At 42.2% G+C, this 18251-nt stretch overlaps 1 protein-coding gene across 1 annotated transcript in view; it reads left to right on the forward strand.

Moving 5' to 3' along the window:
* The first annotated feature begins 1733 nt into the window (after nucleotides 1-1733).
* Nucleotides 1734-18251, forward strand: part of myom3 (myomesin 3) — a 72334-nt gene continuing 55816 nt past the window's right edge. The window contains 3 exon segments of the mRNA XM_070437437.1: nucleotides 1734-2006; nucleotides 4680-4806; nucleotides 13545-13649. Of these exon segments, the coding sequence (XP_070293538.1) occupies nucleotides 4700-4806; nucleotides 13545-13649 (212 nt within the window). The 5' untranslated portion in view covers nucleotides 1734-2006; nucleotides 4680-4699.

Consider the following 18251-nt stretch of genomic DNA (forward strand, 5'->3'; position numbering starts at 1 on the left):
TGTAGAACCGCTAGCTCCTTTCTCAACATGGTCTCATTAGAATGTCCAAATAGTGGCATTTAACCATTGTAGCTATACAGTGTGCCACTTTAAGCTGACATATTAGTTAAGTGTCACCTAAATTGACGTATCACTTGTATGTCACTATAATGGTGTCTTTATAACATTACTGACCGACTGATCACTGATTTGTACGGTAAGGGGAGCTAGATTCTCCATTACAACAGTAACTAATAAAGCTGGTCTCTTCAGCTGCTTTGTTCTGGCAGTGGCTGTCCAGTTATTCTTAGTCAGAATGTCACTGGTGGTATATGATGAGAAGAGGGGGCTGGCAAGTCCAGCTTGCGTTGTTTACTGATATACCAGAGGCAGGTGTGGACAGTAAATGCTTTAAATAACCCCCCAACCCAGCACACAAAGAGATGGCCTTGGATGAAGCCTGTTAGTGTCTTTTTAAACCCTATCACACGGCATTGAACTATCTTAACACACACACGCATACATGCTTGTACGCGCACAAATGCACACACACAGGCGCATACACTAAAACACATGCATGCACACACACTAGAGCTGGGCCGATAAACCAAAAATGATCGACACCGACCATAGCGATCACAGGCATTTTGCTGATATCGTTCAGCAGTCAAATGTTATAGTGCTCTCTCTCTCTCTCTCTCTCTCTCTCTCTCTCTCGTCTTCTCTCTCCTCTCTCTCTCTCTCTCTTCTCCTCTCTCTCTCTCTCTCTCTCTCTCTCTCTCTTCTTCTCTCTCTCTCTCTCTCTCTCTTTTCCCCTCCTCTCTCTCTCTTTCTCTCTGTGTCTCTCTGTGTCTCTGTGTCTCTGTGTCTCTGTGTCTCTGTGTCTCTGTCTCAGCCAGTCTGAGCTCCATGTTTAATAGTGTAGAACAGTGTGCAAGCTTCAAGGACTAATCAGAGATCACTGTAAAAGGATAAAAGGAGACAGAGAAAGGGGGGGGTGAGGGAGGAGSGGAAGAAAGAGAGGAACTTGGATCAGGGGAGAGACAAAAGTGAGAGACGGTGAGTGGAGAGGGGAGGGAGATACAGGCAGGAGAGGGGGGTTGATAGAGAAAGAAATCAAGGATGGAAAAGTAGTCTGACAGATAAAGGGAGAGGTTTGAAAGGAGGGATGGCGTGACTGGATCTCAGGTGCAAACACAATCACTAATAACCCTATAACCCTTGTTCTTTGAGAGGGTGTTCAAGGCCAGTCTTTCAATAGAAGAGGCTTTACCCATTTCGCCCTTGGTCTCAATTATGAGACAAGGCCATTATGGGGCCAGATGAAAAGGAACACAGAGAATGAACTAGCCCCCACCCCCGTTTTCTGTGAATGTTCAACTACCAATAGGTTTAAGATTATCTTGTTTTATAGACACATTCACTATAAAAAATCAACCATATATTCACACTCATCCCAACCTGACAGTTACTGATCAGACAGTTGGTGGAATACCTTTGGCATCGTTTCCCCTGTGGCCATTCCAGCTGTTGCTTTCAGCTGCCTAGATCATACAGTCCACTCAAACCTCAATCCTATTGTGTTGTTCTATTGTTGCTACTGTGGCATCCTTGGCCGCAGGTCTGCAGTGCTGACTGTAAGTCTATCTGGCTGGATGGCATTGACCGGTGTGGGTGGGGGTTTGGGGGTTGGTGGTGGGGGCACTGGAGGGGACGTGTCAGTAGTCTATATTTACCACCTTGAGTGCATTGTGTTTGGCCATATTCTCTTTGTGAAGGACACTTTGTGTCCAGGGCCAGGTTCACCTTCACTGCTCATACAGGGAGAGGCAGAGCGAGGAGCACGGGAGAGAAAGAAAAGAGGTACTGTAAAGAGAGGTGAGACAGGGAGATTAAGAGAGCGTGAGAAAAGTAATTGAGAGAGACAGACAGTGAAAGGTGACAGGGGACAGAGAGAGAGAGAGACGTGTGTCCTTCATGCTCATCTTGAGGGCCTGTGGAGTATAACCCTTTCTTCAAAGACAAACGTAAGTGGCTTTTTAATTCACCCTTAAGGTACACCGTGATGTCATGATGTAATCACTTCCTATTTTCTTTCCAACGGAGTCTCATCCACAAGGACGTGTTAAGGATACATTACAAGGGTCATAAACGTCACATGAATATATGGTGAAAACCAGTGCTGGGAAAGTAACACAATGACAATTTACGTCTGGAGACGTAATAAGTAAGGGAGAATGATGGACTTTTAATTAAGCCAATGGCAGTGGTGCAAAGTACTTTAGTAAAAATACTTTAGAGAACTACTTAAGTCGTTTTTTGGGGTATCTGTACTTTACTTTACTATTACTTTTACATTTACTTCACTACATTCCTAAAGAAAAGAATGTACGTTTTACTCCATACAATTTCCCTGACACCCAAAAGTACTCATTACATTTTCAATGCTTGGCAGGACAGGAAAATGGTTCAATTCACGTACTTATCGAGAGAACATCCCTGGTCATCCCTCTGTCTCTGATCTGGCGGACTCACTAAACACAAATGCTTCGTTTGTAAATTATGTCTGAGTGTTGGAGTCTGCCCCTGGCTATCCATACATTTTAAACAAAACAAGAAAATGGTGCCATCTGGTTTGTTTTTTATAAGGAATTTGAATTTATTTATACTTTTGCTTTTCATGCTTAAGTATATTTTAGCAATTAYATTTACTTCTGATATTTAAGTATATTTAAATCCAAATACTTTTAGACTTTTACTCAAGTATTATTTAACTGGGTGACTCACTTTTACTTGAGTCATTTTCTATTCAGGTATATTTTTCTATTAAGGTATCTTTAGTTTTACTCACGTGTACTTTTTCCATCACTGGCCAATGGGATGGCATATGTGTTTACAAAAATGTTTGACTATGTTTCAGTGTTTGTATTATTTCTTCATTTTTCCTCAAATTCATGTGGTAGAACGTCATCCTCTTCCTCCACGGAGTAGCCTCATCGGCCTCCATATGCAAATAATTCATGTTACTATACTGCTGAGCTTTGCATGGTCTAGGACATTTCCCTTTGTCTCCATGAGATAAGTATTTTTTTAAATTGAACCTTTATTTAACTAGGCAAGTCAGTTCAAAATAAATTCTTATTAACAATGACAGCCTACTGGGGAATAGTTACAGTGGCTTGTATTCACCCCCCTTGGCATTTTTCCTACTTTGTTGACTTACAACCTGGAATTAAAATAGATTTTTGGTTGGGTTTGTATCATTTGATTTACACAACATGCCTACCACTTTGAAGATGCAACATATTTTTTCTTGTGAAACAAACAAGAAGTAAGACAACAAAAAAACAGAACTTGTCCGTGCATAACTATTCACCCAATTTGAGTCTTCTCTGACCAGACTACCTTCTTCCATATGTTTGGAGAGTCTCCCACATTACTTTTGGCGAACACCAAACGTGTTTGCTTATTTTTTTCTTTAAGCAATGGCTTTTTTTCTGGCCACTCTTCTGTAAAGCCCAGCTCTGTGGAATGTACGGCTTAAAGTGGTCCTATGGACAGATACTCCAATCATATCTCAAGCTGGTTGAGTGTCAAAAGAGTCTCTACTTTTGGCAGCCTTCATGGATATGAGTTGAAATTACTCTCTCAGGACGATTAGGTAAAGCTCACATGTGTTGTTCAGACAATCCATGATCTACCAAATAACAAATAATTCATCCCCGTGTTACTTTGTCTTTTGTCATCAGAGAGTTGGACTGTGCAGTCTACTCAAGACGTAGGGGAAATTGCACTGTGAGCAGAAAGAACATTACTCTCCACTTTCTCCACAGGGGTCCGGGTATCCAGACACGCACCAGCTAAGACAGATGCATTTTAATACGCTGGAGGTTGACCTGTTAACCACCTCTGTACAAACAACCCTTAAGTTTCTCACAACAATGAGCTGTGAAGGGAAACCAGTGGGGATGCTATCCTGTTGAAGCTTTTGCCATTAGCCGCTTGCTAACATCAGACCAGCAGGCTCACTGCAATGTAATTCAAAGCATTAAAGCATTAGACACTAGCCACTCGCTAACGTTAGCCCAGGTCGTCCAATGTAAWTCGAACAGACCAGAAGGAAAAACAAATGAGGGTGTTTATAATGCTAACGCGCTAACACTGGTGACAGTTGCTTGTGAGAGTGGGTGAAGGAAGTTATCACTCAGGCTCTGGCCTGGTTCTGTTGGTTGGGCGAGCTGCAGTGTCGGCCTCCCCCAGAGCAGAGAGTGATTAATGACTGCTTGGGTGGCAGGCAGCGGCATGGTGGCAGACCTGAACTAATGAATTATAACTCGCTCAATGGCCCACAAAGGGCCAGTTCATTTAACAGAGGCCTGAAGCACACCTTTCTCCATGCCAGCTGCACCTGTCTTTACTTCAAACACAAACAACACATTGGATTGTGTTGTTTTTGTGCTAATATGATATTACATGTTTTGGATGCATTTCCATTGACACCTGGCTATTTGAGATCCACCATGAGCATAATTACTATGGTCATAAATGTACATATTCCTCACAATGAAAGTGAAAAGAGATCTCTGTAGCATTCCTTTGCGAGTCTCCATCATGTCAACCCACAGAGTGGTCCTACTGTGCAATGTTAGATGATACATCCTCCTCCCTTCATCCCTCCCTCATCTCTCCTACCTCCACAGGTGTTGGTCAGGGGTTCACCATGGCAACCAAGACGCTGATGACACGGGTCCAGGAAGAGCAGTCCCACCAGATGTCCCACAGCATGGCACTGGCCTCGCAGATCAAGAAGAAARCCTTCACCTCCAGGTAAAGGCACCCTGGCACACACACCCTGCTTCGTCATCATACCATAGATCATGTTCATCCAATGCTTTTTATAAAGAATTAGATAGAATAAAGAATTTCCAGAAGATATCTAGTTGAATATGGTGTTCTGTATATACACTATATACAAAATATGTGGACACCCCTTCACATTAGTGGATTCGACTATTTCAGTCACACCCGTTGCTGACAGGTGTATAAAATTAGACAAACAATGGCAGTAGAATGGCCTTACTGAAGAGCTCAGTRACCTTCAACGTTGTACCGTCACAGGATGCCACCTTTCCAACRAGTCAGGTCAACTGTACGTGCTGTTATTGTGAAGTGGAAACGTCTAGGAGCAACAGYGGCTCAGTCGCGATGTGGTAGACCACACAAGCTCACAGAACGGGACCGCTGAGTGCTGAAGCGCGTAGTGTGTAAAAATCATCTGTCCTCGGTTGCAACACTCACTACCRAGTTCCAAACTGCCTCTGGAAGAAATGTCAACACAAGAGCTGTTTGGCGAGAGCTTCATGAAATAAGTTTCCATGGCCAAAAATTGCCTAAAATTGCCATGCACAATGCCAAGCGTTGGCTGGAGTGGTGCACTCTAACCCGGACGCTCGGGTTAGAGTGCTCGGCCTCCGACTGCAAGGCACTACAGAGGGTAATGCGTAAGGCCCAGTACATCACTGGGGCCAAGCTTCCTGCCATCCAGGACCTCTATACCAGCCTGTGTCAGAGGAAGGCCCTAAAAATTGCCGAAGACTCCAGCCACCCTAGTCATAGAYGGTTCTCKCTGCTACCGCACKGCAAGTGGTACCGGAGCGCCAAGTCTTGGTCCAAAAGGCTTCTTAACAGCTTCTACCCCAAAGCCATAAGACTCCTGAACAGCTAATAAAATGGCTACCCGGACTATGTGCATTGCMCCCCTCCCACCCCACCCCCATTTTTACACTGCTGCTACTCTCTGTTTATTATCCATGCATTGTCACTTTACCTCTACCTACATGTACATATTACCTCAATTACCTCGACTAACCTGTGTCCCCGCACATTGACTCTGTACCGGAACCCCCTGCATATAGCCCCGCTATTGTTATTTTATTGTTGCTCTTTAATTATTTGTTATTTTTCTATTTTGTTATTTTTWATTTWATTTTATTATTATTTTTTAAATACTTTCTTAACAGTTGCTTTTCTTAAAACTGCATTGTTAGTTAAGGGCTTGAAAGTAAGGATTTCCCTGAAAGTAAGGATTTCCCTGTTGTATATGTGATCATACTTCGTAACTATTGTACTGTGTTTTTAAAGAAAGGAATAACCAGCCTGTGGTCCAAGTTGACTGGTGTTTATTCTGATGATAGACACAAGAAAGCACATTAGATATGCAGGACAACAGTATGTTGGGGTGGCAGGTAGCCTAGTGGTTAGAGTGTTGGGCTAGTAACCGTATAGCTTGCTAGATCAGCTTGCTAGATGAGCTGACAAGGTAAAACTCTGTTGTTCTGTCCCTGAACAAGGCAGTTAACCCACTGTTTTTAGGCTGTCATTGTAAATAAGAATTTGTACTTGCCTAGTTAAATAAAGGTTTAAAAAAAAAAAAAATGTTGATGGCTGTAGATTTGTGATTCAAAGCATGCATGTCAATATCAGACTGGGTATTTTGTATTCAAACATCATAACAATGACAAAAATGTTACAAAATACAATAAAGGGAAGTACCTGACGATAAACACAAGGAAGCACATTAGATTTGCAGGCTGTAGATTTGTGATTTGTCTGTTAGCATGGAAATAACTGAATTAGCAGGGAGCTAATGTGACCATTACAATTAGAGCATGCTAGCTAACTCGTTCTTATTGCAATAATATATAAAAGTCTAACAGATACTGTATACATACACAGTATAGTGGTTAGAGCTTTGGGGGTCAAATCCCCGAGCTGACAAGGTAAAAATYTGTCGTTCTACCCCTGAGCAAGGAAGTTAACCCACAGTTCCCGAGGCGCTGTGGATGTTGATTATGGCAGTCCCCCGCACCTCTCTGATTCAGACGGGTTGGGTTAAATGCGGAAGACACATTTCAGTTGAAGGCATTCAGTTGTACAACTGACTAGGTATCCCCCTTTCCCTATATACACATCTGGAGATATACACTACCGTTCAAAAGTTTGGGGTCACTTAGAAATGTCCTTGTTTTTGAAAGAAAAGCACATTTTTTTGTCCATTAAATAACATTAAATTGATCAGAAATACAGTGTAGACATTGTTAATGTTGTAAATGACTATTGTAGCTGGAAACGGCTGATTTTTAATGGAATATCTACATAGGCGTACAGAGGCCCATTATCAGCAACCATCCCTCCTGTGTTCTACTGTCACGTTGTGTTAGCTAATCTAAGTTTATCATTAAGGCTAATTGATCATTAGAAAACCCTTTTGCAATTATGTTAGCACAGCTGAAATCTGTTGTTCTGATTAAAGAAGCAATAAAACTGGCCTTCTTTAGACTAGTTGAGTATCTGGAGCATCAGCATATATGGGTTCAATTACAGGCTCAAAATGGCCAGAAACAAATAACTTTCTTCTGAAACTCATCAGTCTATTCTTGTTCTGAGAAATTAAGGCTATTCCATGCAAGAAATTGCCAAGAAACTGAAGACCTCATACAACGCTGTGTACTCCCTTCACAGAACAGCGCAAACTGGCCCTAACCAGAATAGAAAGAGGAGTGGCAGGCCCCGGTGCACAATTGAGCAAGAGGACAAGTACATTAGAGCGTCTCGTTTGAGAAACAGACACCTCACAAGTCCTCAACTGGCAGCTTCACTAAATAGTACCTGCAAAACACTAGTCTCAACTTCAACAGTGAAGAGGTGACTCCGGGATGCTGGCCTTCTAGGCAGAGTTCCTCTGTCCAGTGTCTGTTCTTTTGCCCATCTTTTCTTTTTATTGGCCAGTCTGAGATATGGCTTTTTCTTTGCAACTCTGCCTAGAAGGCCAGCATCCCGGAGTCGCCTCTTCACTGTTGACGTTGAGACTGGTGCTTAAAGCTGCAATATGTACATTTAGGGCGACCCAATCCGATCTGTTATTCTCATTGAAAGCAAGTCTAAGAAGCAGTAGATCTGTTCTATGTGTGCTATTTCTATGCTTCCCGTTATGAAGTTTAGTTTTTTATTCTTTTATTTTTGTTTTTTTACACCAGCTTCAAACAGTGTAAAATACAATATTTTTGCAGTTGAGACCCAACATAACAATAATAATAATAAATTACAATTGTAGAATGCTTTTCATTAACAGATGTAAATCACAAAGCTCTTCGCATTGAGAGCAACCATTAAAATWGAAAAAAGCTTTAATAAAAGGGCTATAAACTTTCAAAGATAGCTAGTGGTTTAGTACTATACAAGATACAGAGAATAATGAAGGAATCGACAAGGACAAAACAACAGAACTCTAAGCTAACATATACTGTAAGACCAACAACAGACATCACATGCTTTTGAATATAGGGTGGGTAATTTCAATCGTAGAAATATAATTAATATATCCTGTCCCTTCAGACCACTGTAGTTTAGCTGGTACACCATTGAAATGTAAATTGAATTGAACATTTCACTTCTAATTGCTACCACAAATATGGCATCCGGTCCACCCACCATTAAATGTCAATTTCTGTTCTATTATCTATATTTCTATGATTTCAATAGGTTTCTTATGGAGGATGTGGTTCTCAACTATGTGGTTCTCAACTTTTATCCACAAGGGTCCATTACACTTTAACAAGAGCAACTACAGCTGCATTCAGGAGATGCTTTGAGAGATAATGCTTGTATCAGGTCTTATGTGGGCTGCTTGGCCTATATTTGGGGTTTTGAATTGCCCCACACTACAAAACATTTCTGAAAGTCAGAGTTTATTTCCCCCACAAAGTGAATACAGCCAGCTAATATATTTAGCCATATTGCTTCAGGCACTCCTTTCAGAAAGAAAGCCTACTTGTGATGACAATGCAAATTGTTGTGACTTCCCATTTTATTTTGTTTATTTGCTTGGACAGTTCCCCATTTCACAGAACTCAGAGAGAGCAACTTCTGCTTTTTCTTTTGTTTGGTTCCTGGACTGTTCCGCAGCGTGCAGAGAGAGAGTGATAGGGTGTTGTTGAATAATGTAGCATGGAGCCTAAGGCTGGACAATATCACTCTGGCTCTGGTCCACTAAGCACACACAGTAAATAGAGGCCTGCTCCTTCAGAAAAGTGTGTGGTTTCGATATTGATATCATTACTCCCCAAAATGTTGCTGAAAAACAACACTATGGGGGAGAAAACACACTAGCAAAACYTTACAGAGTTATAGTGTAAATTCATAGATGATAAGCTTTCAACGGGATCAATATTAATGCATCTCTTTCCAATATAGAACAGGATACATGGGCATCCTATGAGATACACTACATGACCAAAAGTATGTGGACACCTACTCGTCCAACATCTCATTCCAAAATCATGTGATTAATATGGAGTTGGTCCCCCTTTGCTGCTATAACAGCCTCCACTCTTTTCTGGGAAGGCTTTCCACTAGATGTTGGAACATTGCTGGGCGGACTTGCTTCCATTCAGCCACAAGAACATTAGTGAGGACGGGCACTGATGTTGGGCGATTAGGCCTGGCTCGCAGTCGGTCTTCCAAATCATCCCAAAGTCAGGGCTCTGTGCAGGCCAGTCAAATTCTTCCACATCGATCTCGACAAACAATTTCTGTATGGACCACGCTTTGTAAACGGGGGAATTGTCATGCTGAAACAGGAAAGGGCATTCTCCAAACTGTTGCCATAAAGTTGGAAGTACAGAATCATCTAGAATGTCATTGTATGCTTTAGTGTTAAGATTTCCCTTCACTGGAACTAAGGGGTCTAGCCCGAACCATGAAAAACAGCCCCAGACCATTATTCCTCCTCCACCAAACTTTACAGTTGGCACTATGGTAGCGTTTTCCTGGAATCCGCCAAACCCAGATTCGTCCGTCAGACTGCCAGAGTCCAACTGACGGCGAGCTTTACACCACTCCAGCCGAGGCTTGGCATTGTGCATAGTGTTCTTAGGCTTGTGTGCACCTGCTCGGCCATGGAAACCCAATTCATGAAGCTCCCGAAGAACAGTTCTTGTGCTGACGTTGCTTCCAGAAAAGTTTGAAACTCAGTAGTGAGTGTTGCAACCGTGGATAGATGATTTGTACGCGCTACACGCTTCAGCACTTCAGCTGAGACGTTGTTGCTCCTAGACGTTTCCACTTCACAATAACAGCACTTACAGTTGACCGTGGCAGCTCTAGCAGGGCAGAAAAGGTTGACGAACTGATTTGTTTTGCCATGTTGAAAGATACTGAGCTCTTCAGTAAGGCCATTCTACTGCCAATGTTTGTCTATGGAGATTGCATGGCTGTGTGCTCGATTTTATTCCCCTGTCAGCAAACGGGTGTGGCTGAAATAGCCGAATCCACTAATTTGAAGCGGTGTCCACATACTTTTCTATATACATAATCGTGTATGTAAAAAATACAAGTAAAAAGCTGTATTCAAGTAAGTCTTTCCAACATAGAACAAGCCACAATTATGTAAAATATACCAGTAAAAAGATGTAGGATCTTAATTTGAGCCAGTTTGCTACAGAAGGAAAACAATCCTGCAGCAACAGGAAATGTGAATTATTTTGTGGATTATAATTATTAATAGACATTTTTTGTAGGGGTTGATACATTTTTTGTTTGGTCAAATTAAGTCCGATTTTTTTGGGTCGACATTATTAACTTTAGAAGCCTTTTTAAACCTCAAGTACACTACATGTTTACATTTCCTGCTGTGCAGGAAAATTCTCAGCAACAAAAGAGTGATCGAATGACGATCCTACTGTATGGATTCATTAGCAGTCCTGTCTTAGAGATCTACCCAATGGCTTTCACTGTTTTTCTCTTCACGCCTCGGAGACATTTAACAACGTCTTGTTGGCTGTACCGAGACAAATACACCCTCTGCACCTGGTTTCACACCTCCCTGTAACAGGGTAAAAATGAGCTATCCAACCACCCTAAGGCAAGTCTATGGAATAATAGCTTGTTTACACTAGTACCCCAAGGACAAATTTGATCTCATTCCTTTTGTTCGTCCATCCARATTGCAGACCTGCAGGTTAGTCTAATTTAATAACTCCAGATGAAACAGGAACAGTAGAAATCGGGCCCTGCTAAATATGAAGGCAGATCTGAATCGAGACAATAAGGGTGGCTGGCTGTGATCCCTACTAAACCCTCATTGGTATCTGCTGGGTATTAAGGGCCTTTGTGTGCTCATGTGGAACTGCTACTCCTCTGCCCACTGTTGTGCCACTGCAGTGTCAAATCAAATCAAAAATGTATTTGTCACATGCTTCGTAGACAACAGGTGTAGACTTACTTATCAGTGAATCAGTGAAACGCTTACTTATGGGTCCTTTTGTGTGTGTGTGTGTGTGTGTGTGTGTGTGTGTGTGTGTGTGTGTGTGTGTGTGTGTGTGTGTGTGTGTGCGTGCGTGTGGTGTGTGTTGTGTGTGTGTGTGTGTGTGTGTGTGTGTGTGTGTGTGTGTGTGTGTGTGTGTGTGTGTGTGTGTGTGTGTGTGTGTGTGTGTGTGTGTGTGTGTGTGTGTGTGTGTGTGTGTGTGTGTGTTTGAGAATGACACTGGCCTAGCTCTAGATAGCTGAGAGGCACAAGAGACGCAAACAACACTTTTGAATTAGAACCACTACTGCGTGTTTCTGTCACAAACAGGCACCGAGCCATGGCTACTGGTGCATCCCCTGACACCATTTGTTTTATAAAGAAAAAATTGTTACATTGGAAATGATGGCATGTGATCATGCAACAGCAATTGAATACAATGCTGCTGCGTCTTATTTAAGCACGTCTACACAACATGCGCTGGGTTCAAAGCCAGAGGTCCACAGACAATCCTTATGATTCGTGACCCTGTTGCAATTGTTAAGAGCTGGGTTGTATTCATTAGTCCACACCGTATCAAAGTCTTTTGAAACAGAAAACTAAAAAAAKAAGCGTTTCCTATTGGGCAAGTTCTGGTTGTCCCTTCCTGTTTCATTTTGTTTTATTTTGTTAATTGCCAAATGAATATGACATAAAACATTGGCTGTTCGTTCCTCCTGTCTCTACAACCACGCCACGACAAAACAACATGGCTTTATGCACCACTGAAAAAGAGGAACAAAGCCGACTAGAACTAGCAGAACAGAAGGCAGCAGGAGATTATAACATTACTCTCAGTTGAGAGAAAACAGGTCAGCCACAGCATTGCCTGACTAGATTTCAGCTCGGTTAGGACCCCACATGGGAGCACCTATCTCAACCAGATATCACGTCAGCTGCAGTTACTGGCTGGGTGGGTGTTTCGTGGGACAACAGGTGTAAACCTTACCGTGAAATGCTTACTTACAAGCCCTTAACCAACAATGCAGTTTTAAGAAAAATAAGAGTTAAGAAAATATTTACTAAATTAACTAAAGTAAAAAGAAAGTAACACAATAAAATAACAATAACGAGGCTATATACAGGGGGTACCGGTTAATCGAAGTAATTGAGGTATTATGTAATGTACTGTAGGTAGGGGTGAAGTGACTATGCATAGATAATAAACAGTGAGTAGCAGCAGTGTAAAGAAAATGGGGGGTAATTACAAAAAATGAATATTGTATAATCTCGTTAGAATGTTACCATGGTAATAAGTCATCACACAACTGATTTATTGTTCTTATCTTACCCTCGTCTTACATTGGTTTAGCACTGCTGTGTTCCCTTAAACTTGATTTGACGAAAGGCCTTGTATGTGTTACTTAAAAGCAAGAGATAACAACTTCAAATCTTACATTGAACAGACTTACACAATGCATCCGGAGGTGATATCACAAATTCTTTTACAAACCATTCAATAGCGACTACTGACTGGTGAATAAAATGCTGCCTCTTAATTCCCTCTCTACCTTTATCCTGTATCTAGTCGCTGATCCAAATAAAGGCCTGTAGTCCACTCTAAGCTGTAGAGCTAGTCAGGTGGTCTTAGTTTGGCCAGCGACACTGACATCGTTATTCACAGAGGTTATCAGTCTCTATTATCATGCTCAACTTCAGCTCTATCTCAGCTGTTAATATTGCCCTTGTTTCTATTCAGCTGTTATTCTCAACGGCTTGTTCTGTTGGCGAGTAATCAGACTCCAGAGTACTTTGACAATTGCTGAGTGTCACAGGAATCGGAAATAATAAAAGCAAATGTAAGCAATGTTTCCGCATTTCATTTGACATTTTAATTTTAAAAGCCAAAGCCATGTCCCCAGTTTCAAAAACAATTGTTGAATAAAGCAATGTGCTTGTAATGTAGTTTTGTTCTTTAAAGGTCACCTATGAGCGGAACTCCCTCTGGTTGTGTGGCCTCCCCTGGTGGTCAGATTCAGAATAGCAGGACAGTTGTAACTACACTTGACTTGGGGCTAAGATTTCCTGTAGATGTCTGACACCCTCGTAGAAATGACACCATCGTGCTTCAGATACATGAACCCTGTCCCACAACTCTTGTCGGACAAAACAACCTCCTCATGATTAATTGATCATTTATTGAATTATCTGATTTCTACTTTGATTAAAATACCCAATGAATCTAATATGTTGTTGTTTGTTCTATGTCCCTGTGATGCACCAGTGATGAGGAGGCTTCCTACTCTGAGTTCTATCCCATCATTCCCGGTGATGTGATGTCGGTCAAGGAGATCCTGAACATCGGCAAATTCCCACGGCACAGGACATGGTATGTTGAGAAGAGTTACGCAGGTGTTAGGGTGTCTGATAGGGTGGCATGATCCTATGTCCTATTTCTGTAGCGTGAGGTAGCTTCATGTACAAGCACACCCCCCTGCATGGGACGCTAGTCAATACAATACAATTGGTACAATTCGTAACTATTATGCTAAATTATGCTTCTAAAATGCATTTACGCACCAGCAACGGCCCGTTGTAACAAGAGCACCCTGAGGTAAGATCAATGAATGTTATTATGAAACAATGTGTCAAATTGATGGCWAAGTCAGAGTCAATGTTCAAACTGAACCGTCTCAATCTGCGACACCTCAGCGAGCACAAAGCAAAGACATCTCTGCGGCATCTTCTCCTGACTAATTCATCCCTGCCTGGTAGTGTTTCCAGGCTTATCTCTCCTGTGTAGAGCACATCCAGAGTGAGGCGTGGGAGTAGTCCAGCAGTCTAGGTCGCTGCCTTCAGAATACATGTACCGTTGCTCACATGGGTGTGAATCTGACCCACTGCACACTCTTTCATTCTACTTTTCCTGTTGCAATCACTTCTATATTTTTTATCCCAGCCCCCGTCCCCGCAGGAGGCTTTTTGCCTTTTGGTAGGCCATCATTGTAAATAAGAATTTGTTCTTAACAGACTTGCCTAGTTAAATAAAGGTTAAATAAAAATATATATCCAATCAAATAGAGAATAGACTCAGAACATGACTCTGCAGTCAGCACAGTCTCTGACTCTCTGTGGACAACTATCTGTATGATACATACCATAGGCCTCTAAGTTAGCAATCCAGGGGCACCTTGCCCTGTCCCTATTGTTCATGTGGCTGATAATGTGATTCAATGTGATTCAATGTAGGCCGTCATTGTAAATAGAATTTGCTCTTAACTCTTTTACTTCAGCTTGAAGCTGGAGTTTTGCTAAGCCAATCTAAAAGGAGTTAGATTTGGCATCTCCAAGTATAATGTAACTGGAAAAAATGGTTGAAACAAAACATCAAGACCTTTCAGGTCCTTGAGGACCTCAACTCTAAAAACCGATCAGGTCATGCCATCACAGTACAAAGTTTAAAGTATGAAATAACTGTTCTGTGACAAACAAAAACATGCTTGTTTGATCTATTCAAAGCATGTCAACGCAGTACGAACCACGAAAAGTAAACGCACTGAAATGAACTCTTACACAGTGCTATGAACTCTGGTTCCTCTCTAACAGGAAAGCCAAGAAAGTGTAAGAAGCAATCTGGCGGTCACTGGCAGTGATGAATAGAGAGATCGAGTGAAGAGGACCTTTTGTCCTTCAGAAAAGAGGACAAGTGTTTGACAGCAGGAAGATAGAGATGCCGACTGAGAGGAAGAGTAAAAAAGAAAGGAAAGTTGTGGATCACTTGAGAGAAAGCCCATGCATCTGACAGCAGTAATAAACCTCAGCTGTGCAGACGTGTCATCTGAGTGGCATGCTCTTTTATGCTCTCTCGTCCTCCCATCAAGTGGAGTGCCAACCAGACCTCAGCCTGCTAACGTGCTTAGCTCTAATTCCAAGGCCCGGGCTCACCTTTTTATTTCTCTGCCTAGTAATCCCTTTCGCTCAGACATTAACAAGGTCTTTCTCCCTTCCGAAGTATATTTGCTGCATGGAAACCTAAAGCCGTTCCACCCAGGAGAGGAGCCGGATAGAAAGGGGATATTTTTGGGAGGAGAGAGTAGAGACTGATGAAATCCTCCTTGAGTGAATTTGGAAGGATATGTGGGATGGATTCTAAACCCCTTCATGGATTCGTTGAGTCTATTTCTGGGACACCTGAACGAACACCTCTGGGATATGAGATTGGCATGACATTTTGTTTTGATTCGATAACAATGTGAACACGATGCACTCTCTCTCTATCTCTCTGTCTCTAACCCCCAATTAGTGGTGTGAGATTCTTGTTTATTCTTGTTTCACCTCTCTCTATTTCCCTCTCTCCCTCGCTCTTTCCTGCAAATCCCACCCTCCTATCTGGGAGGATAGTGTAAATTCAGGACAGTATGTAAATTCGCCGGATGACTCATGACTTAGCTCTTTTGTGGGGAGCTCTATACACTTCCAACAGCGTGAAATGATCTTGAAATGTCCACTTGGAGCAGAGTAAGCCATAACACTGCAGTTTTAGATGGACATATTTATTGCCCAGCCCTGACTGACAGCCACACAAAATCATCCCTGCAGCACTGAGTGTGTGTGTGCCACGTGGGTGTGTGGCACGTGTCTGCACACCGGTTTGTGTCAAGAACGCTGCTGGGTTTTATGCGCTCAACAGTTTCCCGTGTGTATCAAGAATAGTCCACCACCCAAAGGACATCCACCCAACTGTGGGAAGTATTGGTGTCAACATGGGCCAGCGTCCCTGTGGAATGCTTTCAACACCTTGTAGAGTCCATGCCCCAACAAATTGAGGCTGTTCTGAGGGCAAAATGGGGRGGGGGGGGGGGGGGTGCAACTCAATATTAGGAAGGTGTCCTTAATGTTTTGTACACTCAGTGTATATTTATGCATGCATAAATGACCACTTCTACAATCATGCATGTGAGAATAAGTAAAGTGTAACTGATGTGTGTGTGTTCACACTACCAATTTCAGAGGACTATCACAGTCAGTCAGTCAGTCAGTCAGTCAGTCAGTCAGTCAGTCAGGCAATGGGACACCAGGATGGAAACCTCTCTAGATCAGAGAGAGCCTAGGAGTGTGTGTGTAATAAAAGGCAGATGGAGACCTTGATCGGGGCATGTGTGGGGCGGGATGGGCCACCAATCAAAGTGAATAACTGAATATCAACATTGCATAAGAACCAGGGCAATGACACAGCAGTTGTACAACTGAATGCCTTCATCTGAAATGTGTCTTCCACATTTAACCCAACCCCTCTGAACCAGGGAGGTGCAGGGGTGGGGGGCTGCCATAATCGACATCCACGTCTTCGGTGCCTGGGGAATAGTGTGTTAACTGCCTTGCTCAGAGCCAGAACGACAGATTTTTACCTTGCCAGCTCAGTGATTTGAACCCAAAGCTCTAACCACTATACTGTGTAAGTGTACGGTATCTGTTAGATATTGGGGGCTTTTATATGTTACCTGCCGTCTTGACTGTACTGCAGCACAGCTCAGTAGTGATTTTCTTGAACTAAAGCTATAGACCAAAAGGCTATACACTGAGTGTACAAAACATTAAGAACACATTCCTAATACTGAGTTGCACCCCCTTTTGCCCTAAGAACAGCCTCAATCCGTCGGGGCATGGACTCTACAAGGTGTCGAAAGCGTTCCACTGGGATTCTGGAAAAATGTTGACTCGAATACTTCCCACGGTTGTGTCAAGTTGGCTAGATGTCCTTTGGGTGGTGGACCGTTCTTGATGCACACGGGAAACTGTTGAGCATGAAAAACACGGCACCGTTGCAGTTCTTGACACTAACCGGTGCGCCTGGCACCTACTGCCATACCCCGTTCAAAGGCACTTAAATATTTTGTCTTGCCCATTCACCCTCTGAATGGCCCACATATATAATCCATGTGTCAATTGTCTCTAGGGTTAAAATCCTTCTTTAACCTGTATCCACCCCTTCATCTACAATGACTGAAGTGGATTTAACAATTGACATCAATAAGGGATCATAGCTTTCACCTGGATTCACCTGGTCAGTCTATGTCATGGAAAGAGCAGCTGTTCATAATGTTTTGTACACTCAGTGTACATCCAGCATACTGAGCATCATTTTCTTATTGATCTTGATTATTAGAGGCCAATCTCTCACCGAATCACCAGGATCTGACATATACTATCTATAAAACCTGATCATAAGCAGAAATACAGTTTGTCAGATTATTTTATTCTACCCCAGGAGATTTTCCCAGGCTACTGTTAGCTAATGTTGAGTCGAAACATGCTTTTGTAATACTTCTGCAATGTCGCATTTATCAATATTGCATTGCTGCTATTGTTTTTGTTTCATGTGAGTTGTGGTTTTCGTTGTTGGTCCGTGGTGTGTAACGAKGAGCAAACAGACGCTGCACTTGACATATTCATGAAATTGCTTATTCCAGTTACTAATAAGCATGCACCCATTAAGAAAATGACTGTAAAAACGATTAAATTATGTGTGGATTGATGAGAAATGTAAACTTGTATGGTTGAGAGGGATGAGGCAAAAGGAATGGCAAATAAGTCTGGGTAAACAACCGATTGGCAAACGTATTGCAAATTAAGAAATCATGTGACTAAACTGAATAAAAAGAAGAAGAAACTGCACTATGAAACAAAGATAAAATACATGAAGAATGATTGTAAAAGCTTTGGAGCATCTTAAATGACATTTTGGGAAAAAAAGGCAAACTCAGCTCCATCATTCATTGAATCAGATGGCTCATTCATCACAAACCCGACTGATATTGCCAAGATTAGCATTGGCAAGATTAGCAAACTTAGGCATGACATGTCAGCAACAAATGCTGACACTACACATCCAAGTATGTCTGACTGTCACGATCGTCGTAAGAAGCAGACCAAAGCACAGCGTGGTTTGAATACATTCTTCTATATTTAATGAAGAACACTTAAACAAAAA

Source organism: Salvelinus sp. IW2-2015, linkage group LG35, assembly GCF_002910315.2.
Source record: "Salvelinus sp. IW2-2015 linkage group LG35, ASM291031v2, whole genome shotgun sequence".
Taxonomy (NCBI): Eukaryota; Metazoa; Chordata; class Actinopteri; order Salmoniformes; family Salmonidae; genus Salvelinus; species Salvelinus sp. IW2-2015.